The sequence below is a fragment of the Balaenoptera physalus genome, assembly GCF_965194825.1.
Source record: "Balaenoptera physalus genome assembly, chromosome: 3".
Lineage (NCBI taxonomy): Eukaryota > Metazoa > Chordata > Mammalia > Artiodactyla > Balaenopteridae > Balaenoptera > Balaenoptera physalus.
In genome coordinates, this window is record NC_138890.1 from 113,085,552 (window position 1) to 113,113,072 (window position 27,521).

Genomic DNA, 27,521 nt, shown 5'->3' on the forward strand with positions numbered 1-27,521 from the left:
AAAAGTGAGGTTTATATATCAAGTATTGACTACTGCATGAATATAGTAGCCTGAAACCTGTCTTTAAAAAAAATAATGTATCCCAGAATGCACATAAATTAGAAGTTGCATCTGTAAAGGCTACTAATTTGAAAAATTCTGGTTTCCGGTTTTTAGCTGCACAAATATATATCTTTTTAATTACAAAATAAGTGTCATTAGTATCAAGCAGTGAGTACAACTGCCCTGAAATCAGTATAACTTGAAGCTGTAATTCTATCTAAATTCCTCTTGACTAAAATCCTCTCTTTTTTGTAAATCAAGATAATTCTGCATTTTATTCAGTTTTCTAGCACTCAGACATATATAAATGCCTTTATCCTTTGTGATAAATTTTAAACCTTGACAAAAGTTAGAAAGTAGATTCATTTTAGGTCAGTCTCCATACTGCCACATGAATCAAAATATATATATTTTTTGTCCTGTTCATGTTCCAGATACCATACTCCTCAGCATCTCCTGGGAATTATGTAGTAAGTACATTTGGGTTTGTTTGCTCATAAGAATTGATGTTATGTTCTATTTGGGCAATGAAATAGTTGTCCAGATGTTAAGAAGAGCCCCTGTGTGTTGGCCAAGAAGTGAACATCTGATTTGTATTGAGTTGTTTCGTCTGCCAACCTCAGTACATATGTTGATGTTCATTAGTGAAACAGTTATCAATCTGGCCAAAATTGCCCTGAGTACTGTGTTTTACTTCAGCATATGTTTCTGTAAACCACGCAATACACTGTCCAATCATGAAGACAGCCATCCCAGTTACACAATGATATGCTTGAATTTGCAGTTCTTTAGAATAATCTGCACCCCCTCCCCACCCCACTTGCCATACACAAAGTCTAAGAAGACATTACGCTTTCTCCCAATCACAAAGATAATTAGATAGCAGAATAATGACTAGTAATTTGGGGGAGGAGGGCTAGTTTTCATTCTTAGAAACCGAGACCACTTCTTCTTCTTCTTATCACTTAGTACATGTTAAAAATTTCCAATTCTTTACATTCGTCAAATTAGCAGGTTTTACATGACCTCTTGAACTTGCAAATGACCTTTTAACCATCATCACATTATAATTCTTGCTGTATCTCAAGGCCATCATAAAAGATAATTTGTTTATAATATTTAGAGGGAAATGCCTAACAGAGTAGCAAGGATAAAATGGTAAAAAGAAAAATCTTTCCTAAAGAACTTTTCAGAGGTGGTGGTCAACCAGAGTAGGAAAAAAGGAGTACTTAGGAAGAAGATCAACGCGCATTTTACCCTCCATGGAAACAGTGTTCTGTGAGCATAGCGAAAAGCACACGCTGTTGGGACCTGTGAACTTAGTGCTCAGTATTTCTTTAAGCTATATAAGCTAAGTCTAACTTTTTGCACAATCTCTATGAAAGTAAAAAAGTTTGAGTAAAACCTGTTTTTTCTTAAAGTCAATTAAAAATAAGCTTGATATATATAGTTTTATGGAATTACAGACTTATTTGAAAGTAAATTTAAGCTGTTTAATAAATAGCAATACATATATTATTTGAAATAATTAGTGGGTTATGTCTGTGCACTCAGAATGAGGCAAAAATTTAGCCACTTAATAGTTAATTTGACTACTGTAAGTCTGAACATTCTAAAACTCATTGCCTGAATTATCCATTTTGGTTGCACGAAATAACTGAGTTAACTTGAGTCACCTAACATCCATTTCAGATTGATTGTGTACCTACAGCCTTAGAAACCCTCACATCAGTCAGCATTACCTCTCATTTCTAATTGATGTGATAGCTGAAGGTACAGTGCATCAGAAGTGTTGCAGTTGATGCTGGCAGAAGAAGCAGCATCAATGTATTTTTTTAAACATATGAATATCTTCTGATTTTCAGTTGCCTATAAAAACCAGTGATACAAAATGTAAGAAAATTACAGTAAACTAAATCACAAATACACATGAATGATTTCTATTGTATGGGATTTGTAAAGGCCTTATTAAATGGTTTCTCCTTAACCTCCTTATACCTGATGTCATTAAGCCATGAATCGTAAATCAGCGTTACAGGCTCATTGTTTTTGGAAACTTGTCAAAACAATCTCAACATATTTAAACTAAATTATATTTTGCATAACATTGAAATGATTGTGCATTCAAAGAAAATAAATTATGGAGAAAATGTATTTCCTCTGCTGTTTTCAAACTGGATTATTATAAAGTCTAACTTCTGTTTTTTCCTTATATTGTTTAATGCAATGCCTTATTTTTACTGAAATTTTGTGTAATTATTTAGGGTCCTCCAGGAGGTGGAGGGCCACCAGGAACACCCATCATGCCTAGTCCAGCAGGTATTGTAATCGAACTAGCCACGTGGGCATTTGATTCTTAGAGTAAAATCACAAAATACAGAAATTGTTATGAAAGAAAGTTAGTAGTATTCTTTACCTCATTGGTGGTTTCACAAGTTGAGTAGAGGTAGCAAATAGGAAGAAATAGTGTTCTTAAGTAACTACTGTGCAGTTACTTTAAGCATTAAGAAAACTCCTGTTGTGTAGGTAATAGATTTAATCAGAATGAAAACTGTGTTGATCTGTATGAATTGCCCAATAATTTATCTGACTAAAAGTTTGCTTGAGACTGTGGAAAAGATCCAAACCTCACAACTTAAGAAAAATTCTGCATAAGTAACACATGAAATACATGGATCCATTAGGTTTAATACAACAAATCAGACCCACCATATCTAGCATCTAAGATAGATGTGGACGTGCTTACAATATCATTTATCCTACACGTCTATAGGTATTTATTAGTTAGCTAACCCACTATGTAGTGGGGAAAGTTTTTTAACCTTTTAAACCAAAATACTTTAATATTCCTGGAATCATGTCATTATTTTAAATATCTCTTTCCTTTGAGACTTTAATACAAACTATTAAATGTGTTGTGTCTTGAGGCCTCTGATGGTAGCACAGCCCTCCTAGAAAGCTCCTGGCAACATGTCTCAAGAGCCGTGAAAAAGCTCATACCACTTGACACTATAATCCTACTACTAGAAATGATTGGAGGTACAATCCAAGAATCATGTAGAATGACGCTCATTTGTTATAGCCAATAGTAAAATAATAGAAACAACCTTCATGCCTAATCCGATTTTAGTGATATTTTTAAATTAATGTTTTATGGACTAAAATGTAGCCATTAAAATTATTACCAAAGAAATTTTAATGACACAGAGAAATAAATGTTCATGATTTAATACAGTATGATCACAGTGTTATTTTAAAATATATTACACTGAAATCTGGGACTTCCCTGCTGGTCCAGTGGTTAAGACTCCGTGCTTCCACTGTAGAGAGCATGGGTTTGATCCCTGGTTAGGGAACTGAGATCCCGGAAGCCGCACAGTGTGGCCAAAAAAAACTAAAATATATTACCCTGAAATCTGAAAAGTAGATAACAAAGAAATAGACTAAGACTTTGTCAGTTTTAACTTCTGGGTAATGAAATATATGGGAAATTTTTATAATTAGAAAATATTTTTTTATTATGTTGCTCTGTTAAATTCGTATGTTCTTACGAATTTGTTGGAATCTAAGATACACAGAAGTTTGAAATTAAATATCATTAATCATACCAATAAATATTTTTAAGTTTTGAATCTTTAATTTAGAAAAAGCATAAATTTGATGACTAATTCAAAATTTTACTTTGCCTCACTAACTCTTTGGAATATATCATAAATATTTCATGGATCTCTGTCCTCAGAACATCTTCAGTGAAGTGAAACAAAATTCATTGAAGATAGAAGTATATGAATTGAACATCTTGCCCACATTTGCAATCCTTTTGGTGAAGTTAAGGTTTAATTTATGAAGGTAGCATGTGATTAATAAATACTTTACTACATACTCAAACAAAGTTTTTGGAGTAACACTAAACTTTTCAGGTGATAAGTAATCGGATCACTTCTTCCTTTCAAGCCAGAAATTGCCACCAGTATATCTTGCTAGCTTTTCTGCCTATTCTTTCATGTACTCATCCTTTATCACAGTCAGTCCTCTAATATGAAGCCAATATCCCCCACTCTCCAAAAGATAGGTGCCAGAATATCTATTGTAAAGTTTTTTTGTATATAAAAATAAATCAGACATTTTCTAAAAAATACCAACCTTATTCACTCAATGTTTTTTCATTTTCAGATGCAATTATATTTGATTGGTCTTAAAAGCAATAAAGTTTTCTTTCTGCATATTTTAAAATATACAGCCCATTTTCCTTTCAAATTAATTGCTAAAATTAGTAAGTAAAATTAGTAAGGCTAATAAAGGTGAAGAACCATTTGAAGGTTTCCTATGTTTAAAAAACAATTCCACCTTTTCTGAAAGATACATTTTTATGGGATAGAGTTTATGCCATGAATTGAATCTAAGTTAGTAGATATTTATTGTTCATAGTACACAACATGAGTAAGACATGGTCCCTTTCCTCCTCTCAAAGAAATTATAACCTAGTTTGAAGCAGGAGGGAAGAATAAGACAAAATATTAACTGTAATGCAAAGCAGAATTCCGTGGTAGAGGAGCACTCACATACTTTTAAGTATCAGGGGAAAACTTCATGGAAGAGGTAGCGTTGGCAAGGGGCCTTGAATAGTGACAGTATAATTTCAGTAAGCGGAGATTGTGTAGAGAAGATGCTCAGAGGAAGAAAGAACAAAAATAAGGTGATGGAAAAGGATGATCATATGCAAGAAAGAACAAGTAGCCTGGGTTGACAGGAGTATAGTGTACATAAGGATGTAAAAATAGTTGAGGCCACAAAAGTAGATTAGGAGCTTACTTAGTATAAACAAACAGAGGTCAACCAGAGGTGGGCATTTCAACTTTCTCAATAATATGATCTATTAATCTAGAAGTAAAAAATAATACTTAGGTTTATGGATCACTGTTTACAAACAAAGTATAAATGGCATCTAACCTACCCTAAAATAATAAATTAACGTCTAATAATCACAAAACAAGAGGAAAAGTAATTGCCCATTTCTCACTCTATGGTTATTGCCATGAGAAAGCAAATAATTTTTATCTTCTGCCTTGAATCAGTACAAAACATTTGAAAAACATCTTTTTCAAAACAGAGGCCTGCAACATTATATTTAAGAGAACTATATAATTGTGGAAAAATAGAAAAGCATTTTATAATTGATAGTCCCTAAATGTAAAATATTAAGCCTTTCACTCTAGGCTATACATTATAAACACATATACTCAGAGACTTAATTAGGACTAGCTAATAGACATGAAATGTAAAATGTTACATATATTTATGTGGATATACACTACAGTTATTTTTATTATAATGAATCAAAAATAAAATGAATGAAAAGATTTTTATCAAAAGTTGTACTAGTGGAAGCTGGCTTTTACTTCAAGCAAGAGTATTTTCATTCCAGTTGTATAGTCTCGTTCTAATATCGTTCTGTGGGAACTAAGCCAGGATATTCCACCAGCTTTTATTAATTATTAGCTAAATAAACTATTTTTTAAATTGGTCTATAAGAAGCCTAAGGAAATAATAAGTAAAAAGCTACTAAATCTGAATTTTAAGAGATTTCTGTTATATGTATACATATAAATTGCTTAGAGAAATCAAAAGATATCATGTTTTTTAAAGAAGAAAAAATTTACAGTAACTCTTTAGACTTTTAAAGTAATATTCCTTTTGATCTGAATTATTCAAGTGATTATTCCTAATATATTAGGTAGATATTCCTAATTTACAACCTCAGAATGATAATTTTTGGGTCAGAAAATGACTTACAGATATTTGTTTCTGAACATTAGTAATGACTATTTCAAGTGCTGTAGCTATAAATATGCATAAGTGTCCAGATCATCTTTGATTATTACTTTGTGATGACTTGGGCGTAGATTATAATGAAAGATATTAATTCAGTAATATTTTGTTTCAGACTCAACCAACTCTGGAGACAACATGTATACTTTAATGAATGCAGTACCTCCTGGACCTAACAGGCCTAATGTAACTATGCATTTTTTTAAATATTTGGAATGTATTTGAAGACTCAAACTCTAAGTACATTCCTTTTCCTTGATACTGTTTAAGCTTTATATTTTATTATCCAGGATCTTACTGGATATCAAAAAATCAAATTCTATGTTCTGGGTTGGAAAAAACCATAATATATAACATACATAACAAGAGATTTCATATCAGTATAATATAAATGTAAAAGAGAACTTAATTATAAAATGTTGATATGTAGCCTTATTTTATCTCGAATACCTAATAATTAATATTGACTATTTGAAAGTGACAGTTAATGTGTAATCATATGTTCACCTCATTTTACACATCACTAATTTCTTCAGGTGGTTGTTTTTTTTTTTCCTGTTAAACTTGAAACTAAATTAGGAAGTTGAATATGCCTGTTTTTCTTTAAATTTTTGAAATCTGGAGTTTAAATATAGAACTGAAGCAGTTCTACAGAAAGAATTTGAGTGTACTTAATAAAGCATATGGTCATGATTTTTCCATGAACGCTTACAGAAGAATGATATCTATAAGACCTACATATTAACAAAATATATAAGAAAATACAGTTAATACATAGGTATATATATATATGAATAAAATGTAGCTCAAATTAAAGAAAAATCAAAACACATATAAAGAATTTCCAAAAGTATACCAAAAACTGGGGATGAAATATTATAATTGAGCTTCCTAGCAGTGAGGACAGCAAAGGGAAACTTTAAATTGTCCAGTATGTTATGGTACTTGAAATAGGGCTAGTCCAAACTGAGATGTGCTGCAGGTATGCAACACACCCTGGATTTTGAGGACTTAATATGAAAAAATATATAAAATATCTCATTAAAATATTATACTGACTGTATTTTGATTGATAATTTTGATTATATAAGTAAATAAAATTATTAAAATTAACTTCACCTGTTTCTTTTTACTTTTTAAAGATGGCTGCTAATAAATCTAAATTTTTTTATATAGTTCACATTTGAACCTTACATATTATTTCTGTTAAGCAGCACTGCCTTCAGTTACCAGTATTCCCTTTGTATAATCAAATAAATTCTTTTTCAGGAAAAAGAAACAATTTTCTGTCAGTAATGTCTAAAAGGTGTTTTCACAGAGATTTTAAAGAACACGGAATATGATCATGAACAATGTTCATTTTAGAAATGCAGCACAAATGTAGAAAAGCTCTTCATACTGCAATTTCAGATCTTAAAACTTGATATTTGAAAGGGAGGGGATATGGGAGGAAACCAGGAGCATATGGTACTGAAGACATTTCTGCAGACAGCTAAACTGATATCACCCAAGTGTGTTCCATTCTGCTTCTCTTACTTGTTACAAAGATAAGAGATTCAAGAGAAGCAGAAGCTGAACATGTCACTCTTCCAAATGTCATTCATTTCAGCCAGAGGTAGTCAAAGCAAATGCCTGCTGGGGGCTAGGACTGCAGTATTATGTGCTTCAAGTATAATACCTACAGTCTTAGTGTTGTTTAACACGCAGTGGGGGCCGGATAAAAGGACCAAACCAAGGAGGTTCACCGGCTGTTGGCCTCACCGGCACCAGTTTCTCAGCCCAGATCTAAACTATGCTTTTGAAAAAACCTGAAAAACAACAGTAAGTTCAAAGTTAATTTCTTTGACCTCTCATTAGAGGCATGCGTATTCCAAGTGGTTTACTGAAAAAAAACCCCAAAAAACACAATCCATCCATGTGTTTTAGGCAACAAAATTTTAGGCAACAGAGTTGGCATTATCCTGTGAAAATGTATAAGCATGTGGTTTGTGTGAGCACGGTGATGGAAAGCTATCTTCTTTCCACACAGAGTCGGTGGTATACAGGGTGTCCACTCAGGGCAATCTTCCCCCGAAGCCTGTATGATTAGTAACCACCACAATCCCATCGATACACATACATAACACGCAACACATTCAGTATTCTGCACCATACAACATGGAAGAAATGATTTGGGCATGGGAACTTTTAAGAACAAGTGTTTTCAGTAATCTATCTTAACTGTAAACATAAGGTAATTATAGATAGCCTGTCTTCAAACTGAGGTCTGAGTTTCCTTAGAAGTATTCCAGGGAGTTGAGGGAGAGACTAAGCGGGCAGGTCATGGGCTCTCCACCACCAACTCTACCACAGCACATCTCTTCACATCTGTGTTGTACTAGGCTTCTAATGTAAGGTTTCACTTGAAAATGAAATACCCACTACTTTAAAAAATGTTAAATATAACTGCTATTGAATGCCTAATTGTGATTGAACTGACATAGTTGAGACTGCCAAGAAGACTTAGCTATATTCAGCTATCCCCAAGGAGCTAAATGTATTTAACCTGCAAGATGAAATTATTTATCATGTCCATTTGAACAAAGATAGATTGTCTGCTAAGAAAAATGTTAATGTTGGCATATAATGTTCAATTATTCTTATTAATAAGCCAATACCTTTAGCAGCTTCTTAAGAATTACCTCTGGTTTATAATAGCAAAATTTGTCAATAGCATAAAATACTTATCTTCTCACTTGCACTGGAATATATGTGCTTTCTGGTTAAGGATATCTGAAGAAAAATTTGGATATGAATGAGGATTAGCCTGAAGATCTAGAACACAGAGAAGATGGAATGAGGGAAGTAGCAGTCCAGTTAGAGAATCTAGAAGGCTGGAAAAAAATCCAGGAAAATAATCTCCATAATTTGGAAATGAAAATAAGTTGTAGAAGTGTCTTACAGTGTTAAAGATAGGTATTGTGACATTGAGATAAACAATTGTTTTCAATGTGATCACAGTCATTTTCTCCATTTTTTAAATAGTTTCCAATGGGCCCTGGGTCAGATGGTCCCATGGGTGCATTAGGAGGAATGGAGTCACATCACATGAATGGCTCTTTAGGTAAGGATATTAAATCTGATGTTCAGGAATGAATTCAAAACAAAACCTTAATTCTACATAGTGAATATCATGACTTGCGAAGTTCTTCTTTGTATGGGAACTCATTTTGAAATGCTTCAGCTTTTATCTACAACTGATAGTTTAATCCATAGGATATTCGCTATGATGGCTAAAGATTATTTGGAAAATCAGATATGTGAGAATTGTTCTAACCTAGCTCATATTCACAGGTATTTACTTTAACTTATCAAAATCTGAGTGTTTATGATAAAAGGAGACACTGCTGCTTTGGGCACCTAGAGGACCATGGTATCCTCACAGTGGGTTTCTTTGTCTCCAAAGGTCTGTAGACACAGTCTCAGAGGAACTTCAGTCCTCTGCAAGAATTTCTTGATTTTGTTTTTGCATTTTAATGTTTGTCTCTTTTTAAAAAGTAAAATTGGTAATCATATTCTGGATAATCTGAATGATTCTCTTAAGAGAGAACACTGCCCACATTGTCTGTGTTCGTGATAAAGCTGATTTCAAGTGCAAATAATGGTTGTAAACATACTTCATAAATGATGTGTTCTTACCAAATGAAGCCAAATATCTGCAAGGTGAACAAAAAGTTTCACAGCAGTGAGAAACAGAGACAAGTGGTACAAAATTGACCTGGTCACACAGCATACTGTATATGTAGGCAGGCCAAATGCAAAACCAAAACAAGGGGAAAAAGATATTTATTTTATGTTTGTATGTTTATCATCATCATATATCATAAACTATTTTAAAAGTTGACAGTGGGGTTGGAGGTTTGTGATAATTTTTTCTTTTGAAAAAGAACCATCTTTTACTTAAGTTGGAGAAACTATGCCACGAGTAACTCAGGTTATACACGGATTTCACAGCCCCACCCTAGGTCAGGAAATGCCATCCTCTGATACTTCGAAAAGCTATGTAACTTCAGTAATCAAGAAATTATTTACAACACTTTGATAGACCTTTTTTTTTTGATAGACTTTTGTGCTTTTAAGGATCCATGCTTGTTTTGCCTAGTTTTCAAAATGTTAATTTGCACTGTCCAGTTGTGGTAGTTACTAGTCATGTGTGACTATTTAATTCTAAATCAAATTAAATGTAAAATTTAGTTCTTCAGGTGCACTGCCACATATCAAGTGCACATAGTCACATGAGCTAATGGCTATCATAACAGACAGCACAAGGAAACATTTCCAGCATCACACAAAGTTCTACTGGGGATAGCACCATTGTAGAATTTTACTTTCTAATTTATTGCAAAATAATTTACTTTCCAATCTTTTAATTTGTAAAATCATTCACAAAAAGATGGCATTTGGTCATAGTGAGAAGATTCTCAGTTATATTACTCACTAGAACAGAATTTGCAGAATAGTTTCACATATACTTGTCATCTATAATGAATATTGTATATATTTATAGATACATAATTGCATATATACATTCAGTACTTAACATTATGCCTATTTATAAACTAATGTTAATAAGCCTTTACTTTATTTGTGACCGTCTGCTGAATGCTGTACTATTAAAATATTATAATATTTTTATGCCAGGAAAATTATTTAAATAGTTAAAAATAAAGCTAAAATTGTGGCAAGGATCTGATTATTTTTCTTTGTTACCTAAGTTATGATTCCATTTCTTAAGTAAGAAATTAGTATTGATTGTCCATTTCTCCTAAGAATTAAAATAAAACCACAATGTTACATTTTGAAAACATTTTTACTTTTGATGGATTGCCATGAATATTTGTTGCTGCCAAAATTTTCTTAAAAATATTATACTTTGATTTTGGTTATTATAGTAAAACATGGTTCAGAATATTGTCAGGTATTGTTGCAAATGCCTGTTTTGTACTTTATCAGATGTACAGAAGCATCATTTCAGAAAAGAGAGATCTCTCTCTCTCTCGTTCTCTATTTACATATCTATAAATATATATATACACATGTGTATTAGTGTACAAATTTTAAAGTTTTGAATTGAGTAGGATATATATGTCTACTGTTTCACTTTCAGGAATTTATGATAGCAATAGTATTTTATTCTGCCATTACCAAAAAAAGTAGATGATTGGGAAGGAAAGGTACAACTCTTCCTTGCATTTGCCATCAGATGATACTTACCACACAGTATAAGAGAAAAGTAATTTTTTGAGATTCAAAAATCCAAGAGATATACACTGCAAATACATAGAGTGTACTGCATTACTACATTTGTTTATTTTAAAGGAGTATTTAATTTACAGATAGAATCATTACCTAATAAAGGCTTTCTTTCCATATTTTGTTTTAGGCTCAGGAGATATGGACAGTATTTCCAAGGTGAGTATTATGTATTGTGTGTTGTTTTTTATCTGTGTTTTATTCCACACAGAACTCTTATTAAGATTGAGAATAACGTTATGAATTTTGTTCTTAAAGAGTTTGAAAGTAGAAGGCCAGATATAATTAAGTAGAAGTGTAAAATATTAATGCATATAATCTGTGGGAAAGGGTAAAATTAGTCTTTTAAGAATATTTCAAAGCATGCTAGGATTCATTTACAGGATATGCTATACATGATTAATTGATACCCAAGCAAATAATAATCAGTTTAATCACATTATGATATTACGCATTTGTAAAGCAAACTGACATACTATAGATAATCTTTTGAAAATGTAAAGAAGTCTAGAGCAACACAAAAAGAGGTAAATTTGAAAAAGTGGTTATTATATGTTGTAAGGGCATTGCATTTATACATCTCATTTGTCTTCCAAACCCTTATCAGGCAATGCTGATGTCCTCAATCATTATTATAGTTCCACAAAATAGAGTAAGAAAGTAATTAGAGGAAAATTATATTAATAGAAGTAGGAAAGTGACCCTTCCAATAGCACATGTCTCTGTTTTTCCTCTGTCAGTCATCTGAGTATCTAAAATTAATGCTTTGCTAAGATGCCGTATATTTTTTGAAGAATACCTAAATACTTTTTAGGTCATGATGAATTTTAAAATACTTCTCTGTGGGTCAAATGTATATTTAGAATGGCTGATAAGAACTAATTATTAACTACCACTAGAATGACTCTCTCAGAAGTCTGCTTTATATCAATAAATACAGAAATTCATTAAAGGATGACTTCATTTTTAATTCCACTTTGAATTTATATTCATGTATAATAAAGCAAAATTCCTGATGCCAAGAAAAATAAAATGAAGTTGAGCTATAGAAACTTATAAATTAAGACTTCAAGCTAAGAAGAAAAAAAGAGCGTTTAATTGGCATTCTGACATTGTATCTGCATCGCTTGGCTGCTTGGCCTAGGAACTTCATCATGCACTTTGGACGTCTGTTTAGAAACAATCAGGAAGATCTTTTTCTTTTCTAAAAATAGATATATACAAACGGCACCATCTTAGCTCTGTGAGAAATAGTATTAGGTAAGCCTTCAAAAACCTTGTTTTCAAAATAAGATTCATTGTATAATACCATTAGAGCCTTCTTTCTGGGAAGCACCTTTACAAACCAGATGACCATGATTGTATTGGCTGTCTTAGGTATCTAACAATTGATGTTGGCTGAATTGTGCTTTGTGGTCACAGTAAAATGTCTGAAGTTATATTTGAGAAACATATTCTAATGTCTAAAGATAATTCTTCATTACACAAAGGCGGGAACATCCAGATTGCTTAAGGCCGTCTTCGTAACGTTTCCACTGACATAACCTTGTACACTACATAGATGTAAATGAAATTCTATATGGGAATGTACTTTGTAATTTATAAAGCACTTTAAAAAATTTTAAGGGCCATAATGACAAATAAAATACCATCTTCTAATCTGCCCTCATATCAGATCTATTGCTATTCCCTCTATGCTTATTTTCCCCTTCCTATAACCAGAAGCAAGTTTTTCCACCACACTGTGCCTGCTGCTGATAACATTCTCTTGCCTAGTGATTACTGTTTATTCTTTAAGCATTAATTGACCACCCATTGTGTACTTTTATGTACTGAGTATTGCCTTGTGCACTATGGGGAAATACAAAAGACTTCTTTAAATACAAACATAATCTTTGCCCTCAAATGGTTTGTACTTCGGCAGGAATTCCTTCATTCAGTAAACATTAATATGCCAAGGCATTATTCTGGGCTATGAAATTCCAAAGACAAACAAGATATTGTCTCTGCCCTCAAGAAGTTCAGTATAACTAAGGAGACCAAACAAATACAATAGGGAAAAACTTTACAAAGGAAAGTTCAAGTACGTTTCAATTGACATAAGAATTATGCCCAAGGGAATTCCCCAGCAGTCCAGTGGTTAAGACTCTGCACTTCTACTGCAGGGGGTACGGGTTCGATCCCTAGTCAGGGAAATAAGATCCTCCTGCATGCCGTGCGTCGCAGCCAAAATAAATAAGTAAAAATAAAGAAAAAAAATTTTAAAAAAAAGAATTATGCCCAAGTAATAAACTTGCCACTTAACAATGTACTAGAAATGACTGGTTGCATCCACCTTCAAATGGGCTCCTAAGTGTCTCATTTCAGCCCTGCCCCCACGCCTCGTTCCTTGGCTCCAGGCTCTAACCAGGCTGTCTGGGTGATGGTACCACTATTGTCTGTCCCATCTCCACTTGTCTGTCACTTTATCTATAATCAGCAGCATCAAACATATTGTACAATTATTTTTTCCCTACGTCTTTCGACTCACAGCTGAATTTTTCAGCCTTTTACTCCAAGCTATGCAAGTTGTCACTAACTTCGTTTTCCCCACCTTCTTCCTTTTCCACCTCATGTCCGGCCATCTCAAGAAGCTCTCTTCTCCCTTTTCTCTTATTTCCTGGGCTCATTCCTTTTCATCCTATTCTTTTTCTAGTCATTCTTATTTGTGAATCAGAAGATGATCTTAACCACTTCTGCTTAGCAGTTGTGTTCAAAATTGCTCTTGGGTCTCTAGCTGCATCTTCCTAATTCTCCAGTTAAACCTGTATTTTGTCAAGCATCAGTATTACATTTTTTAAATTTCTTAACTCCATTTTAAGAAGTTGTTTGACCAACCTGTGCCCTTTTTGTGCATTATATTCTTCCCTTGTTGATGCAATCTACTGGAGACACTGCACACAAACAGCTACAGTTAAATGCAGCATACACACAGTTCATTGCCACCCACCGTCATAACCTGCTCTGGGCTGGTGTTTGGAACCACTGTCTTAGCTGTTCCTCAGATACCAATACTGAGTATATCTTTAGCTATATCTTCATCATGTCACCCAGTGACCATGGACAGCACAATTTCCTTAAGACTCCTCATTGAGCAACTTTTGCTGTTTTCACAACATTTTGCAGAGATTACCTCAGATTTTTTAAAGATGTTCTATCATTTCATGATTTTCAAATATGCCCAGTGAGCTAGATAGGAACAGGTTTCAGAGATCTGATACTAGCTCAGTTTTGTGTGTTGAATGTGTCCTTTTAATATGCCTCTCAATGTTCTCATATACACCACCACCACTCCCCCCTAAAAAAGTTTAATGCTGAGCCACCATGCTATGAAAAGATTGCATGGAAAACAGAAGCAACACCATGAAGTGTTTTATAAGTATTTAAATATTACTGTAATGTTACTTTCAAACTTCAAATATTTTTAAATCGACACTTTGAGTCAGGAATCAATTTGAAAGTAGCCAGACTTTCAGAATTGAAAATCAAGAAATGATATCACTTCGATGTGGAGTTTAAAAAAAGGATACAAATGAACTTATCTACAAAACAAAAATAGAGTTACAGATGTGGAAAACAAACTTATAGTTACCTGTGGTAAGGGGCGGGGGATAAATTGGGAGATTGGGATTGACATATACACACTACTATATATAAAAGAGACAACTAATAAGGACCTACTGTATCACACAGGGAACTCTACTCAATACTCTGTAATGGCCCATATGGGAAAAGAATCTTAAAAAGAGTAGATATATGTATATGTATAACTGATACACTTTGCCATACACCTGAAACTAACACAACATTGTAAATCAACTATACTCCAATAAAACTTCTTTTAAAAAATAAAAAAAGAAATGAGACATGGCAAAAATGCAGCAGAGTCTGGGAGCAGCCCAGTTTAGTCAGAGATATGCTGCTCCTTTCAGGGCACCTCACGTACTTAAGGCTAGGAGTGTGACTATTACGCAAGGATGGAGAAGGCTCGTTTCATATATCTGTTTGAATATGTAAAAGTATGCAGCATCCAAATACATGCTCAAATACCCCTGTATAGGTATGTTAGATTATTTTTTATTCCAAGATTGCCAGTTTCTCCACTATGTATGAAATGACAAATCTGCCTTCACCAGAGACTTCTAGATTTTGGGTAAATCTTATAGTGTTTTTATAAATTTGCCCTTTTTTGAGCTAAGTAAGCATTATCATTCCTGCTTTCAAGACACAGTTGATTAATAACTTTATTCACGAGTTGTAGCTTAGTTACCTATAGCTTAGTTAATTGCACTTCAATTTTACTTAATTTTTTTTTTTCAGGAAATCAGGTTATCCATGTTCATTTCAAAGTCCAGTTACTTTATACTTGGGAAACTAACATTTTCAGAGGAAAAAAATTTTTTCCAAAAAAAAAAAAAATAGAATCCTCTTTATGCCATTAAGCTGTGGTTCCCCAGCCCTTGGGGTTCGCTGGCAAATGGAGCTCCTACGGACTTCAGAGGATCCCTGTTCTCAGATCCTCCCTGTGGGGTGCACAGCAGGACAAGATACAAGCTCTGTTTCTACCAGCTCATCTACCTGCCTCTGCTTTACAGTTTGACCATATTTTTAAAAAGCACATATTCTTCTGGGGATAACCCATTCATGACATTTCGTTTTTATTGCCTAACTTGGTTTTAGTTAAGTCAAAATCCTCAGAGCAATTTTGTTTAAAAAATCTAAAAACTTATTCGAAAACAGAATATAAAATGGCAACGGCTCAGGAAAAAACTCTAAAACCTGGCTTACATTTGAAATAACAAGTAAAAGTTTTTAACCTTCAAGTTTATTTTTACAAGAATCCCTTAGTCACAGTTGCAATCCTGTGTGAGCATGCTTTATACGCCGCTGCCATTCTGTATTCCCTATCGACGTGGAGTATCAGATGACCTCACGTGGCTAAAATCGCACAGCAAAAACGACTAGCGAATTTAAATAGAATATAAAGCAGTATACTGTTAACTTTGTGTTTGATTAGATTGCTAATATCAGCCATTTCATCTTAAAAGTTTCAAATAAATCTGCTCAAACAAATGATAGGAAAGGGTTCTAAATCACTCCACCTCTGAGCCTCCTTTTCCTGTACAAGTACATACTGAATTCTCAAGTCCTGAGGTATTTATTTCTCTTGTTCTTAACTCGTTAACCATTTTCCTTTTTTCCTTACGGTTCATATAAAAATAATGGTTAAAGTCGTGTTACTATGTAAACCACATGTAGAATTAAAGGGAAATATTTATCAAAACAGTGACCTTTCAAGTTTGATTAGTAAAATCACCCAGGGAAGTTATTGTTCCATCCCGCCCGATCAGTGTGTAGACTGCACTCTTCATCATGCCCCTCCTGGGAATGTTTCTTAAACTCTCCAGAAGTCTAGGAACTATGAACTGAGAGTGGGAAATGGAATAAATGATTCTGAGACTAAGACGAAGAGTTACAGTGAATTATTTGGGGTTTTCTGTTTTTTAATTTTCATTTGGGAAAGCATTAGTACTTGTCAAGGTGCAAAGAATGAACAGAATCCATGGTAGAAGTCTGAGATTGGAATTATAAGTCTGCTTTGTCCTTAGAGATGATGGTATAGATTCCATGTTTGAAACAGTACCATGTAAAAGGGAAATTAAAATCTTCAAAATGCTTTGTTTTCTAAATCTTGTTTACAGAATTCTCCCAATAATATGAGCCTGAGTAATCAGCCGGGCACTCCTAGGGATGATGGCGAAATGGGGGGAAATTTCTTAAATCCTTTTCAGAGTGAGAGTGTAAGTATTCCCTTGACTACATTACTATATCCAGATTTTATTTCTGAAGCTCTTCTTTAGAATAAATGCATAAAGCCATTATTACGACTGTTTATCTAGAGTTCAATAGGTTGATCTTTTAAAAGTTAGAAAACTAAGTGGAATTTCTTTGAAAGTATTAAAAAATAAACTTTCTACTCCGATTCTATGTACATAGTTACAAAGACAAAAACTTTAATCCTAATTTTCCTTTAGAAAACATCCACCATAAAGGAATGTACTAGAAACAGGTTGCATATGTGATCGTTTTTATAAATTTTTCACATTACTAAAATGTCTTTGATCACTGCAAAACCAGGTTTATTCTCAGTGCTGTCCTGAAAGCTCTGAAAATTGTCTCTAAGCTGTCTTTACATTATGCACTAGACTTTCCTGTCTTGTATGTTAACGAGTTATTTACATTTAACCCGAACGGGATATCCACGTCGTTTTCTGTGTGACTATAGTGTTAAGCAAAGGCAGTATCATTTCATGTCTCCATAGGAGTAGATAGGAGCAAATGGAGAAGCGATCAAATTCATTCCTTCATTTAACAGTCACTGAGCACTGACTACAGGCCACAGCAATGTGCTGGGCACTGGAAAGACCAAGAGGACAACATGGTATCTTTTCTCAAGGACTTACTGCATTATACAGTAGTTTATTAACTAAGATTTCACATAAGAAGCATCTATAGAATTTTTTAAAATACAATTTCCCAGAACCCTCCCTGGACCCAGCGAATCAGAACTTCCAGGAGTGGGGCCAGGCGTCCTCCCATGTGGAAAAGCTTCGTCAGTGATGCTGATGCACATTCTCTGCTAAGAACTCCTGAACTGGAATAAACGAGTTCAGAACCCAAACTAGTTTCATGTTCATAGAATCAGCGCCTCCAATACCTGTACCGCCATCATTAAAATAATGGAGGCTCTACCAAACTATAAACAGAATCAGAAGAGAAAATTACCTTCATTTTGCCCAGACCTTTATCAGAGGTGATGCCATCAGAATTTGAAGCGGTGGCTAGTAACATACCTACTTTTGCGCAGAGTGGCTGCTTCCCAAAATGGAACCCAAGATTGAGTGTTCTGCGGTTTCCTTTACTTCTTGGTGTTGACCTAGCACCTCGGCATGGGACAAGACTTCCCTTGTTTTTAGACTTTAATTTCCGTTAAAACTAGAAATAATATGATGATCTTTAGTTTATCTGTTTCATTTGTAGGATATTTATGATTAGTGAGAACCAAGAAGGTAAACATAAAAACTCATATTTAAAGAAATCAAAAGATTAGCCTGTCAATGATGAGGAAATAGAAAAATATGAGGAACTATATAGTTTTTCATAATGCTTAGGATTATGGGATTTCTTAGAGCCCGGTTCTTTCACTAGTTTGCTTCAAGACTATGGACAAATTAGTTAATTTTAATTAATTAATGTTCACTTTATCTAATTAGAGACATTAATTTCATTTTATGCTAATTCTTCCGGTAATGGTATAATTCAGTGAGGTATATTATAATTAATTCAGTTCAATTCAACATGTATTGAGCCTGCACTATGCAAAGCACTAGGTTAAGGACAAAATATTCTGAAACAAACATAACACATCCCTAACCTCAAACAATGCAATCTGATGGGAAGAACATGTTTACACAACTAATTAAACCATACATCAGATTAATAAGTGCTACAATAGATATAAACCAGGTGTTTTAAGAGCACCAAGGAAAGTATTAATTCTGTATTGGAAAAGAAAACTTCTTTAAAAAGGTTCCACGTGACTTTAACTTTAGGGGCAGCGACGACAGGAACTCTCCCCTCCTTCCTTCCCAGATTTGTTGTGGGCGACTGCCGCCTTGTTTGCCAGAGAGGGGAGCTGCTTCAGAGTTGGCATCAGAAAGCTCTTCACAGGGATCAGAGAATCAGATAGAACAGGACTTAAAAAACTACTTTGTGCAGAATAAAGACCAGCCTCATCCTTTAACCCCAAGTGGATTATGCACATGCTGGATAGCAGATCCCTCTGGGAATATGTGCGTAGCATATAGAGCCACTGGAGTAGGGCTTCCCCCACCCCTGACTCCTGGCCCAGCTTCGCTACTCTTGAAGCCAAGAAGCAGGTAAAACGCCAGACTGCTGTGCAGAGTTAGCAGAAAACAGAAGCTGCCTCCTGTCTCCCCCCTCCCTCTCTCCTGTCCCCACTAGAAAAGTCCCCAAAAGAGAAATACTTGGATGGTGGTTGAGAACCTGCACAACCGCCTGGAGGGTAGTGCAGCCTTGGAAGCGGGTCCACACTGGCTGCGCTGTTCTGTCTGCTGGGTGAGGGGTCTACATGCTATGAGTGACACCCTGGTTATCTGTGGCTTCCTCTATCACATCCACACATTTTTGTTTGCACCTTTTTAAAAGATCAAGAAAAGAGAGCAGAGAGGAAGAAGACAAAAGAGATTCATTGCTGACAAATGTAGTAAGGCCTAAAAGAAGTAAATAGACTAGGTATCTCCACTAAGTTAGCTTTACTATCATCAAGGAAAAGCAGGAGGTCCAAGAGGGAGGGGATATATGTATACGTATAGTTGATTCACTTCACTGTACAGCAGAAACTAACACAACATTGTAAAGCAATTATATGCCAATTAAAAATAAATAAATAATTTTTAAAAAGAAAACATTTCCAGTGACTAAACATGCAAACTGAATTCTAGTGGTTTTTAATGCACGTAAGTCTGAAAAGCACAGATTTTTGAACATTCTGCCTTTTGAGGGTTTGTCGGTCTTTATCTTGAAGTTTAACCACATAAGAGGCCTGGGAGGAGAGCAAATATCTATTGACTGATTATCATGTACAGACACTATCCCAGTCACCTCACACATGCTACTTAATGTAATCAATATAGAAACAGAAATGTCCAACCCAAAGGCAGAAACCTTGCAGTGCCAACACACTTTACTCAAGAAAATAGGAATCAAAAAATGTTTCAACATTCAGACTCTTTTGGGGGGGAATCAAAAAAAAACCTTTATTTCAAGAAACAAAGATGCCCCCTAGTGTTCAAACTCTATAAAATGTTTGGCTTTAAAAACATAATACAAAAAGGCTTAATTCAAAGAATAGTGCTTCATGCCTCTCAAGTAAAGAAAGCAGTTAGTTTTATTTCTTGAATTAATTTAGCAGAATATTTTCACCATAGCATTGAACTATAATCAACTGAGCAAACATGCTATTAAAATCACGGTGTCAAATAGAAATTATAAACAAGGTGGTAGATCATTTCCTATTACCCTTACTGCCTTTTTTCATTTTCTTCTATTGTAAAGAAACCACATATGCCCCAATTTTTTTTTTTTGAATAGTAACATACACACTAGATTTATTTCACTTTAGTTCAGCTCAGGTACCTGTAGTATTATCTCTCATTAAGAAAATAAAATATTATATAGATGCTTAGAAATATAAATGTAAGATCTGAAGTGTTCTTGAAGTGTATGAACAGAAATGTAAGATCTGAAGTGTTCTTGAAGTGTGTGAACAGAAATGTATGCACATTGTTCAAAGATTTAATGGATATTTCTGATGGAGTCCATGGTACATGAATTGGGTATAATAAATTCTCTAGCTCATGTTTTACATGCTAAACCAAACACTGATGCAGTCAACAGCATTGTAAGGCCATTTTATCATTTGATCGAGGAGAAACAGACTCACAGAATAGTTTTGAATGCTGTGATATCAGGGCATCCTGATATCACAGCATTCTGACACAAACACTAGAATATGTCATGGCATATTGATGCAGCAGTACAACAGAAACATTGCAGTGTGGTCTCAGGACAATACACCATGAATATTTTATGTCTCTAAATATGATACCCCATTTAACACTTGCTCTTCTACTTCTAGAAAACAGTAAGCCACTTCTACTTGAATAGTAATCAATAGCAAAATTCCTTTTTGCTGGCACATTCTGTGAGTTTCCCTAGAAAGTTTGCAATTTCCCTCAATCTTACTTAGTTGAAGCAGTTTCAATAAAAGCAGCAGCAGATGAGCAGTTTACAGCCTTAGCAGTGCAAATAGCCCATCGCTTATAAAGACAGTCACACACAAATACAATCTATTTTACTGTACCAAATACACTTAGGGCATCATTTTACAGTTACTTGTACTATTCAAAATTTAAATTTCATTAGATGCTTGCTAATTTTTGAGCTGTATTGCTTGGAGATGGTGCTTCCATCCTTTCTGACTGAATCTGGCCCTGACTTTCTTGTTGTACCCTATTTTCCACTCAGTTTCCTCCCTGAATAAGCCTAACTCTCTTAACTTCCCAATGAATCTGTAACAAATTCTCATTTTACTGTAAGATTTGCTTAAGACATTTGAAATAACACAGGTTAAAAATCCTAACAATTGCCAGTGTTAAGAAATGGGAGCAACCAATAACTATGCTTGGTAGCATGGAGAATGTGAGAGAATGTGCATATATACTTGTCTCTATATATGCATACTTTTAATGGTGTATAATTAGAATGAAGGCTATAATATATTCTTAACTATATTCCCTAATGTTACATTACATTTGAATGAACTGGAACAATCCTTGTGAAAAAAGGATTCAGGGATTTTTAAAATCTGATTATTCGGAATGTGCATTAAATGAGATGGTCTCTAGAATTAATTATGACTTACCCAGAAAATTTTTTTCCGACATATCCTTTGAAGTCCTTTTTAAAAAAGGAGACTTTAAAAAAGCTTTAAAGTCTTTCACTGTTTTTAGATTGGCACAATATATACCCATTAAAATCTTTGTCTTTAAAATAATGATTGATGATCTAGCTGTGCTATTTAAAATTAAATACAGTTAAATTTTCAGTTCCTAAATTACATTAGCTGCGTTTTAAGAACTCAGCAGCCACGTGTGGGCGCTGTGCCGGACAGCACGGAATAGCACATATCCATCATCACAGAAGGTTCTACTGGGCAGTACTGATTGGCTCACCATCCTTACTATAAATAACAGTAGCCAAAGAAAGCATAGATTAAATTTCTTATGCCCATTTTGCCATATTCTTATGTTTTCTACTTTCAATAAAACCTTAGTATCCATTTATCTTCTTGTTTAGTCTTGCACCTAAAAGTCAAATGCCAAAATATGATTATTTTGTCAAAGGTTGTGGATAGGTCATGGCAGTGTGCTGTCATTATTTGTAGTGGAGATTTGCATGGCGTCTCCTGATGAGATGGGGGTAGATCCCCTCCCAGCTCGGGGACGAGGTGGGCTCCACTTCACTGATCCTTCTCAATGATTGTTTGGGGGCTTGAGGTTTTGTTTAGCTTTGCTTTTTCGTTGCCACTATCAAGCATAAAGGGGGAGTTTTTCTATCAAACTGAATCCCCTTTCGCTTCTCTGGCGGTCTCCCCTTTATATCACCCTACTCACTGTAATCCAATGTGGAAGGTCAGGAACATATATAAATAAGCTTTCCTATACTGAGGAAATTTGAGGCTATTTATTAAGAGATTAACAAGTAGATTTTTCCTTGATTTGACCTGTGTTTAAAGGATTAACAATCCTCCCCCTAAGGTCCAGTGACCCGTTTTCAGGCCTAGTCATCTGCTTTTACTCAGGATCAATGTGGGTTTTTGGTTTGAGCACTAGATCAAACTCTAATGACTTCCAGTCCAGACTTCTGCCAGCTGAGCCACTGTCAGTCACCCTGCGCTCTTCCCTGGGAAATCCTGCTTTCTCCATATTAACAAATCCATCCCTATCTAGTACACACCTTATACCTCGTTTCTGGTTCCTGCACGACCTCCACTCATTTGGAATTCACTTCTTTCTGTTCTGTCTGTTCCTTTTTTAGAAGGTTCATGTCATGCTCCCCTTCCCAGGACCATCACTGTTCCTGGTTAAGCCCCTGCAGCCTGGGACCAAACCCTCTCATTTTATCTGCCTCTTTCCATGAGGTGCAATCATTATGAGCGCATTAAAAGTAATTCCCTTTTGCCCTGGTCCTCACAGGTTCTTATAAAGCATTTAAAATATTTAAGAGGTCATATTAAATATGGAAACCGTTACCACTTGGAAGTAGATGCTCCTCCTTCCCATCACAGGTGATCTAGACTGTGCTGTCCAAGATGGTGGCCACCAGCTACATGGGGATATTTAAATAAGTTAAAGTTAAATAACATTAAAATTTTAGTTCCTCAGTGGCACTGGCCACATTTCATGGGCTCAAGTTGCCACATGTGGCTAGTGGCTTTCGTACTGGACACCACAGGTTGTGGAACGTGTCCATCGTTGAAGTAAGTTCTGTTGGGCAGAGCTGCTCTAGAACTTTTCTGTCACAGTCTATTTCTCAAGCATATGAGGGTAGATTGGCATCATTATCTAAATAATTTCTGTTTGTCATTTGTTAAGACCACTTTTCCAAATTTCTGAAAGTCTCGCCTTTTACCAATGGTCAGCCTCAAACTGACAAGTAACATGTAACAAGAATGCCCCTACTCCCACCCAGAAATGCTTGTGGATTGAGATAGGAGTCACAGCTTCAGGGAAGAAGTTTATATGCTACAGTATAAATCAGACTCTTAAGTATTTTCTAAATGCTTTAATAAGGATTTCTTATGGCCAGCTGGAAGTTATACTATTACTCCAGCATTTACTGAGCACTTTCCGTGTATTCAATAAATACATAGTTTTAAGGGTTTTACACTCAATCCTCCCAAAACCCCTTTAAGATCGATACTATCATTAAGCTGATTTTACAGGTGAGGAAACAAGCACAAAGAGGTTAGTAACCTCCCAAGTTTACACAGCTAACAAAGACTATCCTATCCCTCACACGTATTTGATTATTATGAATCACCCTTGGACTAGATTTACCCAAATTGTTCCAAGGGCCTATGAAACATGAATCTGGCTAGATAGGAGAAAGCTGAGGGACTAGGTACTTATCAAACCCCGAAGCTCAGAGAGAGAATGAGACTGCTTGCTTTCCAGAGGAAATATTTAACAGTTCAGGACAGTCAATTCTATATAATTTTACTCTTTTTATGCTTTCTTATTCTTATGCTGTATTTAAAGCTTGTGCATAAAAGACATTAAAGTTCACAGTTACTATTGTTCACCAAGGGGAATGTTAGTGGCCTGTAGAAGAATTGTTGTTAAAATATGGATTCTTCTCTCCTTCTAGTACTCCCCTAGCATGACAATGAGTGTGTGATCCGTTACCAAGTCTCCTCATGGAAACCACAGTGAGTCAGCCCTTCACAGAACTACTACGGAAGAAAATTATTCATCACAGTGTACAGTTAAACAAAGGAATCTCAGTCACACCAAACCAACCTTTTTATTTCCTGCTCTCTCCCCTATTTTGTGAAGAAAGCGGGTCCAAACGTGATTCGAACAACTGTACAGAGCGGCATATTAGAATTGCCCTCAACGGAACTGCAAATGATTATCTGTGTATGTATATGTGTGGGAAAGAGAATGTATTGTATGTGTGTATGTTATATGGACACATGCACATACATACATTGACCCACAGGACATTGTAAAATACTATCACATGACATCTTAAGTAGAAATAAGTAGGAACTTTTATTCCATCCTTTTTTTCACGTTTACATTTTAATTATTAAAAGTTGCTCCTGCCCCTCCCTGATCTATTTTGTGCTGTGTATATCACTGCTTTATATAAGTTATTTTTTAAGGTGAACTCAGATGTTATGGTTTTGTAAATGTCTGCAATCATGGATAGGAATAAAATCGCTTATTTGAGAGCTTTCATTAAATTGCGTGTGATGCAAGTTATCCTGTGAATCACAAAGTGTACTGTCTCAGAAAAGAAGTGTGTCTTCATCTTTATGTCAAATCAACCAACTTCTCAGTAACCTTCAGTGAGTATTTTTGTACTTTTTATGTAGGAAAAATATTACTTCAAATCAACAAAAGCTTAACTGGAGCCTAACACAGTATATTTCTGCAATAACTGCTCTAGATGGAATTCTTGATTTGTCTTAGATGATATGGAAAATCATTAATTAGCTGCGATTGCTTAGACCATAGCAATAAAGTGACAGGGGTCGTCATATTTTTAGCAACATATTTCCTGTTTAATATGATAAAGCCCAGAAGTGATAACACAGCCATTTGCTTGAATATGTCACTTGTCACCAGGAATGCTAGAGCTAAATTTTTAATAACATACTAACGTGAAATGTACCTCATTTTTATTCAGACTTGTGAACATCTCCACATAGACACTGCAAAGGAGATACATTCAAATGATTGAGACTTTCAGCACAAGGGGGAGGGAGTTTTTAATCACACGCCAGGGGCTCTGGAGTGCTGCTTCTCTACCCAGGTATCTTAGTAGCAGCAAAACTGACTGTCCCTTCTTGCTGCCAGCAGAGCACCTGCTCTGTTCCCAGGATATAGGACTTATAGTAGAGTGAAATTATTGATGATAGTAACTATATTTCATCTAGCCATTGACTTCAGTAGGCTACATCTGCTTCATATAACTGTTCATAAAACATTAGAAAAATTTAAACAAAACACTTCCCTTATGAAAGCACATTGCTCTATGGCCCTTTCCAGATCTTTTGGGTTTTCTGTGTTTAATCAGGCATGCAAACACCAAAGTCATAATAGAAAAGTCTGAAGACTGATTTTACATTCTAAAAGCTAAGTTGGTGATCCTTTCTTTGAAAATTGTGATAAAAATAACCATTGATCAACAACTATATATCCAAACTCCAGAGACTTTGAAAAGCATTGTTTAATCTCAGGTAAGGGGCATCCATCTTTCTTTAGGCGTATGGTCTCTAAAGTGAAAATTTGGCACTATATTTACTAGTTCCTCATCCCAGATGACTTATTTCTCTCAAATCCATAAGGATTTATTCCTTCTGAAAATAAAGATTTTTGCCTGTGCATGACAGGGATGTCAGGCAGAACTGTTAAGAGGGGAAAAGGAAGCTGAATTAAAATTTATGTTCCAGATTTAAACTAATCAAACTAGTTGCCATTAATCACACAGTGTGCAGAGGCTAGGACTGCACACTGGAGAACAACTTCAAGGTTTCAAGCCACAGAGAGGCTTTCATGAAAAATTCAAACGACAAGGTCTTTAACTCAAGCCAAGGTAACCTGAAGATGACACCTTGTACAGACACATGAATTTACCAAGAATAATTTTAACTTTCACTTTTTATGACAACTGTGTGAACACTGAGAGTCTTGTGATTATTAAGCTTAATCTTATAATGCTAGAATTTTGAAACCTTTTGTTGACACCTTTCTCTATTGTCACTGATCTTGAATTTCTTTCATTTGCCTTCTAAGAAGGTATTGTTTCTTAAAGAATCCTGAGCATGATTTTACTTGCTCTTATTTTGGAAGTAATATTGGAATATGAAGGCAATAGGGTCCCATTATTTCTAGCCTATTTGGTCAAAATAGTAAAATTGACTTTTTCCAAGGTATAGCAATCAATCAATTCAGCCTATTTCTCTTTCTCTTGGAACCCAGATTAGAAATAGCTAGTTTTTTAAATTCCTGAAATCATTGAAAATTTGAAGAAGTTGTAGTCAAGAAAACCAGAAAATAAAGATATTTAATTCCAATATCAAATAATTTTCTCATGCACCGAATGGAGGATAGTATATCTGTATATTAATTTTGTTTAGGTTTTGAATCATTTAAACCTTATCCCTTTCTCTTTTCACCCATGTTTTCCATGCATTTGTGGTGGTCTTTATATATACTACCTGTTCCTGAGTTACTTTTAACATTTCACCTCTCAGTAACATTAGCAATTCTTGCCTACATTGAACATATAAAATATACATGTGAAATATAAAAATAAATAGGTGAAAACATTAACTCTTATTACTCTGCTTTGCGTTCTGCCTAACTCACTACAGTTGAAAATATATGTCAAAGTCTTTCTAAGGTATGTATGTCCTTAACCAGCTGCCTTTCTTATAGCAAAGCTGCACACAGGAACAGAGGCTGTGAGGTGCCACTGATCTGGTAACAACCCACACATTGGATGGGTGAATGTTCGTGCTCCTTTCCAAGTGTTCCAGTTTGGATGTTCAGTTGCTGATGAACAGGAATTACATAGCTGAGAATCTGAGGTTAAGATTTCTCTATTGCCAGAAAATTAACAAATCTGCTCCCTGAGCCATGGAAAGTGCCCAAAACAACCCTTTCCCTCCAGGAATAAAATAGAGAAAAGTTCCATTTCTATGTTTATGATTCTCTAAGCTATCTGAACTCTGTTGCATTTCATAGGATCATTCAGTTAACACTTCTTGTAGTTTAAAAGAGCAAATGAAAATATATGAGTTCAGTTTGGACATGAGGAAGCCCTACGTCTGTCCATACCTTTTCTCTATCATTTCATCCTGAGAATGTGTAGCAAAGCATTTAGAACTGTGCCCTTGGCAAAGAGTTTTCCACAGTCCTTAATACCATGAAGTCTTGATT

General features: G+C 34.9%; 1 protein-coding gene across 18 annotated transcripts in view; it reads left to right on the forward strand.

The window, feature by feature from the left end:
• Positions 1 to 24,817, forward strand: part of SSBP2 (single stranded DNA binding protein 2) — a 292,867-nt gene extending 268,050 nt beyond the window's left edge. For 13 of the 18 annotated variants that reach the window (XM_082458207.1, XM_082458200.1, XM_082458209.1 and 10 more), the window contains 7 exons: positions 477 to 512; positions 2,307 to 2,361; positions 5,987 to 6,057; positions 8,896 to 8,974; positions 11,294 to 11,322; positions 16,905 to 17,003; positions 24,217 to 24,817. In XM_082458207.1, coding sequence (XP_082314333.1) covers positions 477 to 512; positions 2,307 to 2,361; positions 5,987 to 6,057; positions 8,896 to 8,974; positions 11,294 to 11,322; positions 16,905 to 17,003; positions 24,217 to 24,246 — 399 coding nt within the window. In that variant the 3' untranslated portion in view covers positions 24,247 to 24,817. The other 5 variants (XM_082458213.1, XM_082458214.1, XM_082458211.1 and 2 more) reach the window with 3 other exon arrangements.
• The last annotated feature ends 2,704 nt before the right edge of the window (positions 24,818 to 27,521 follow it).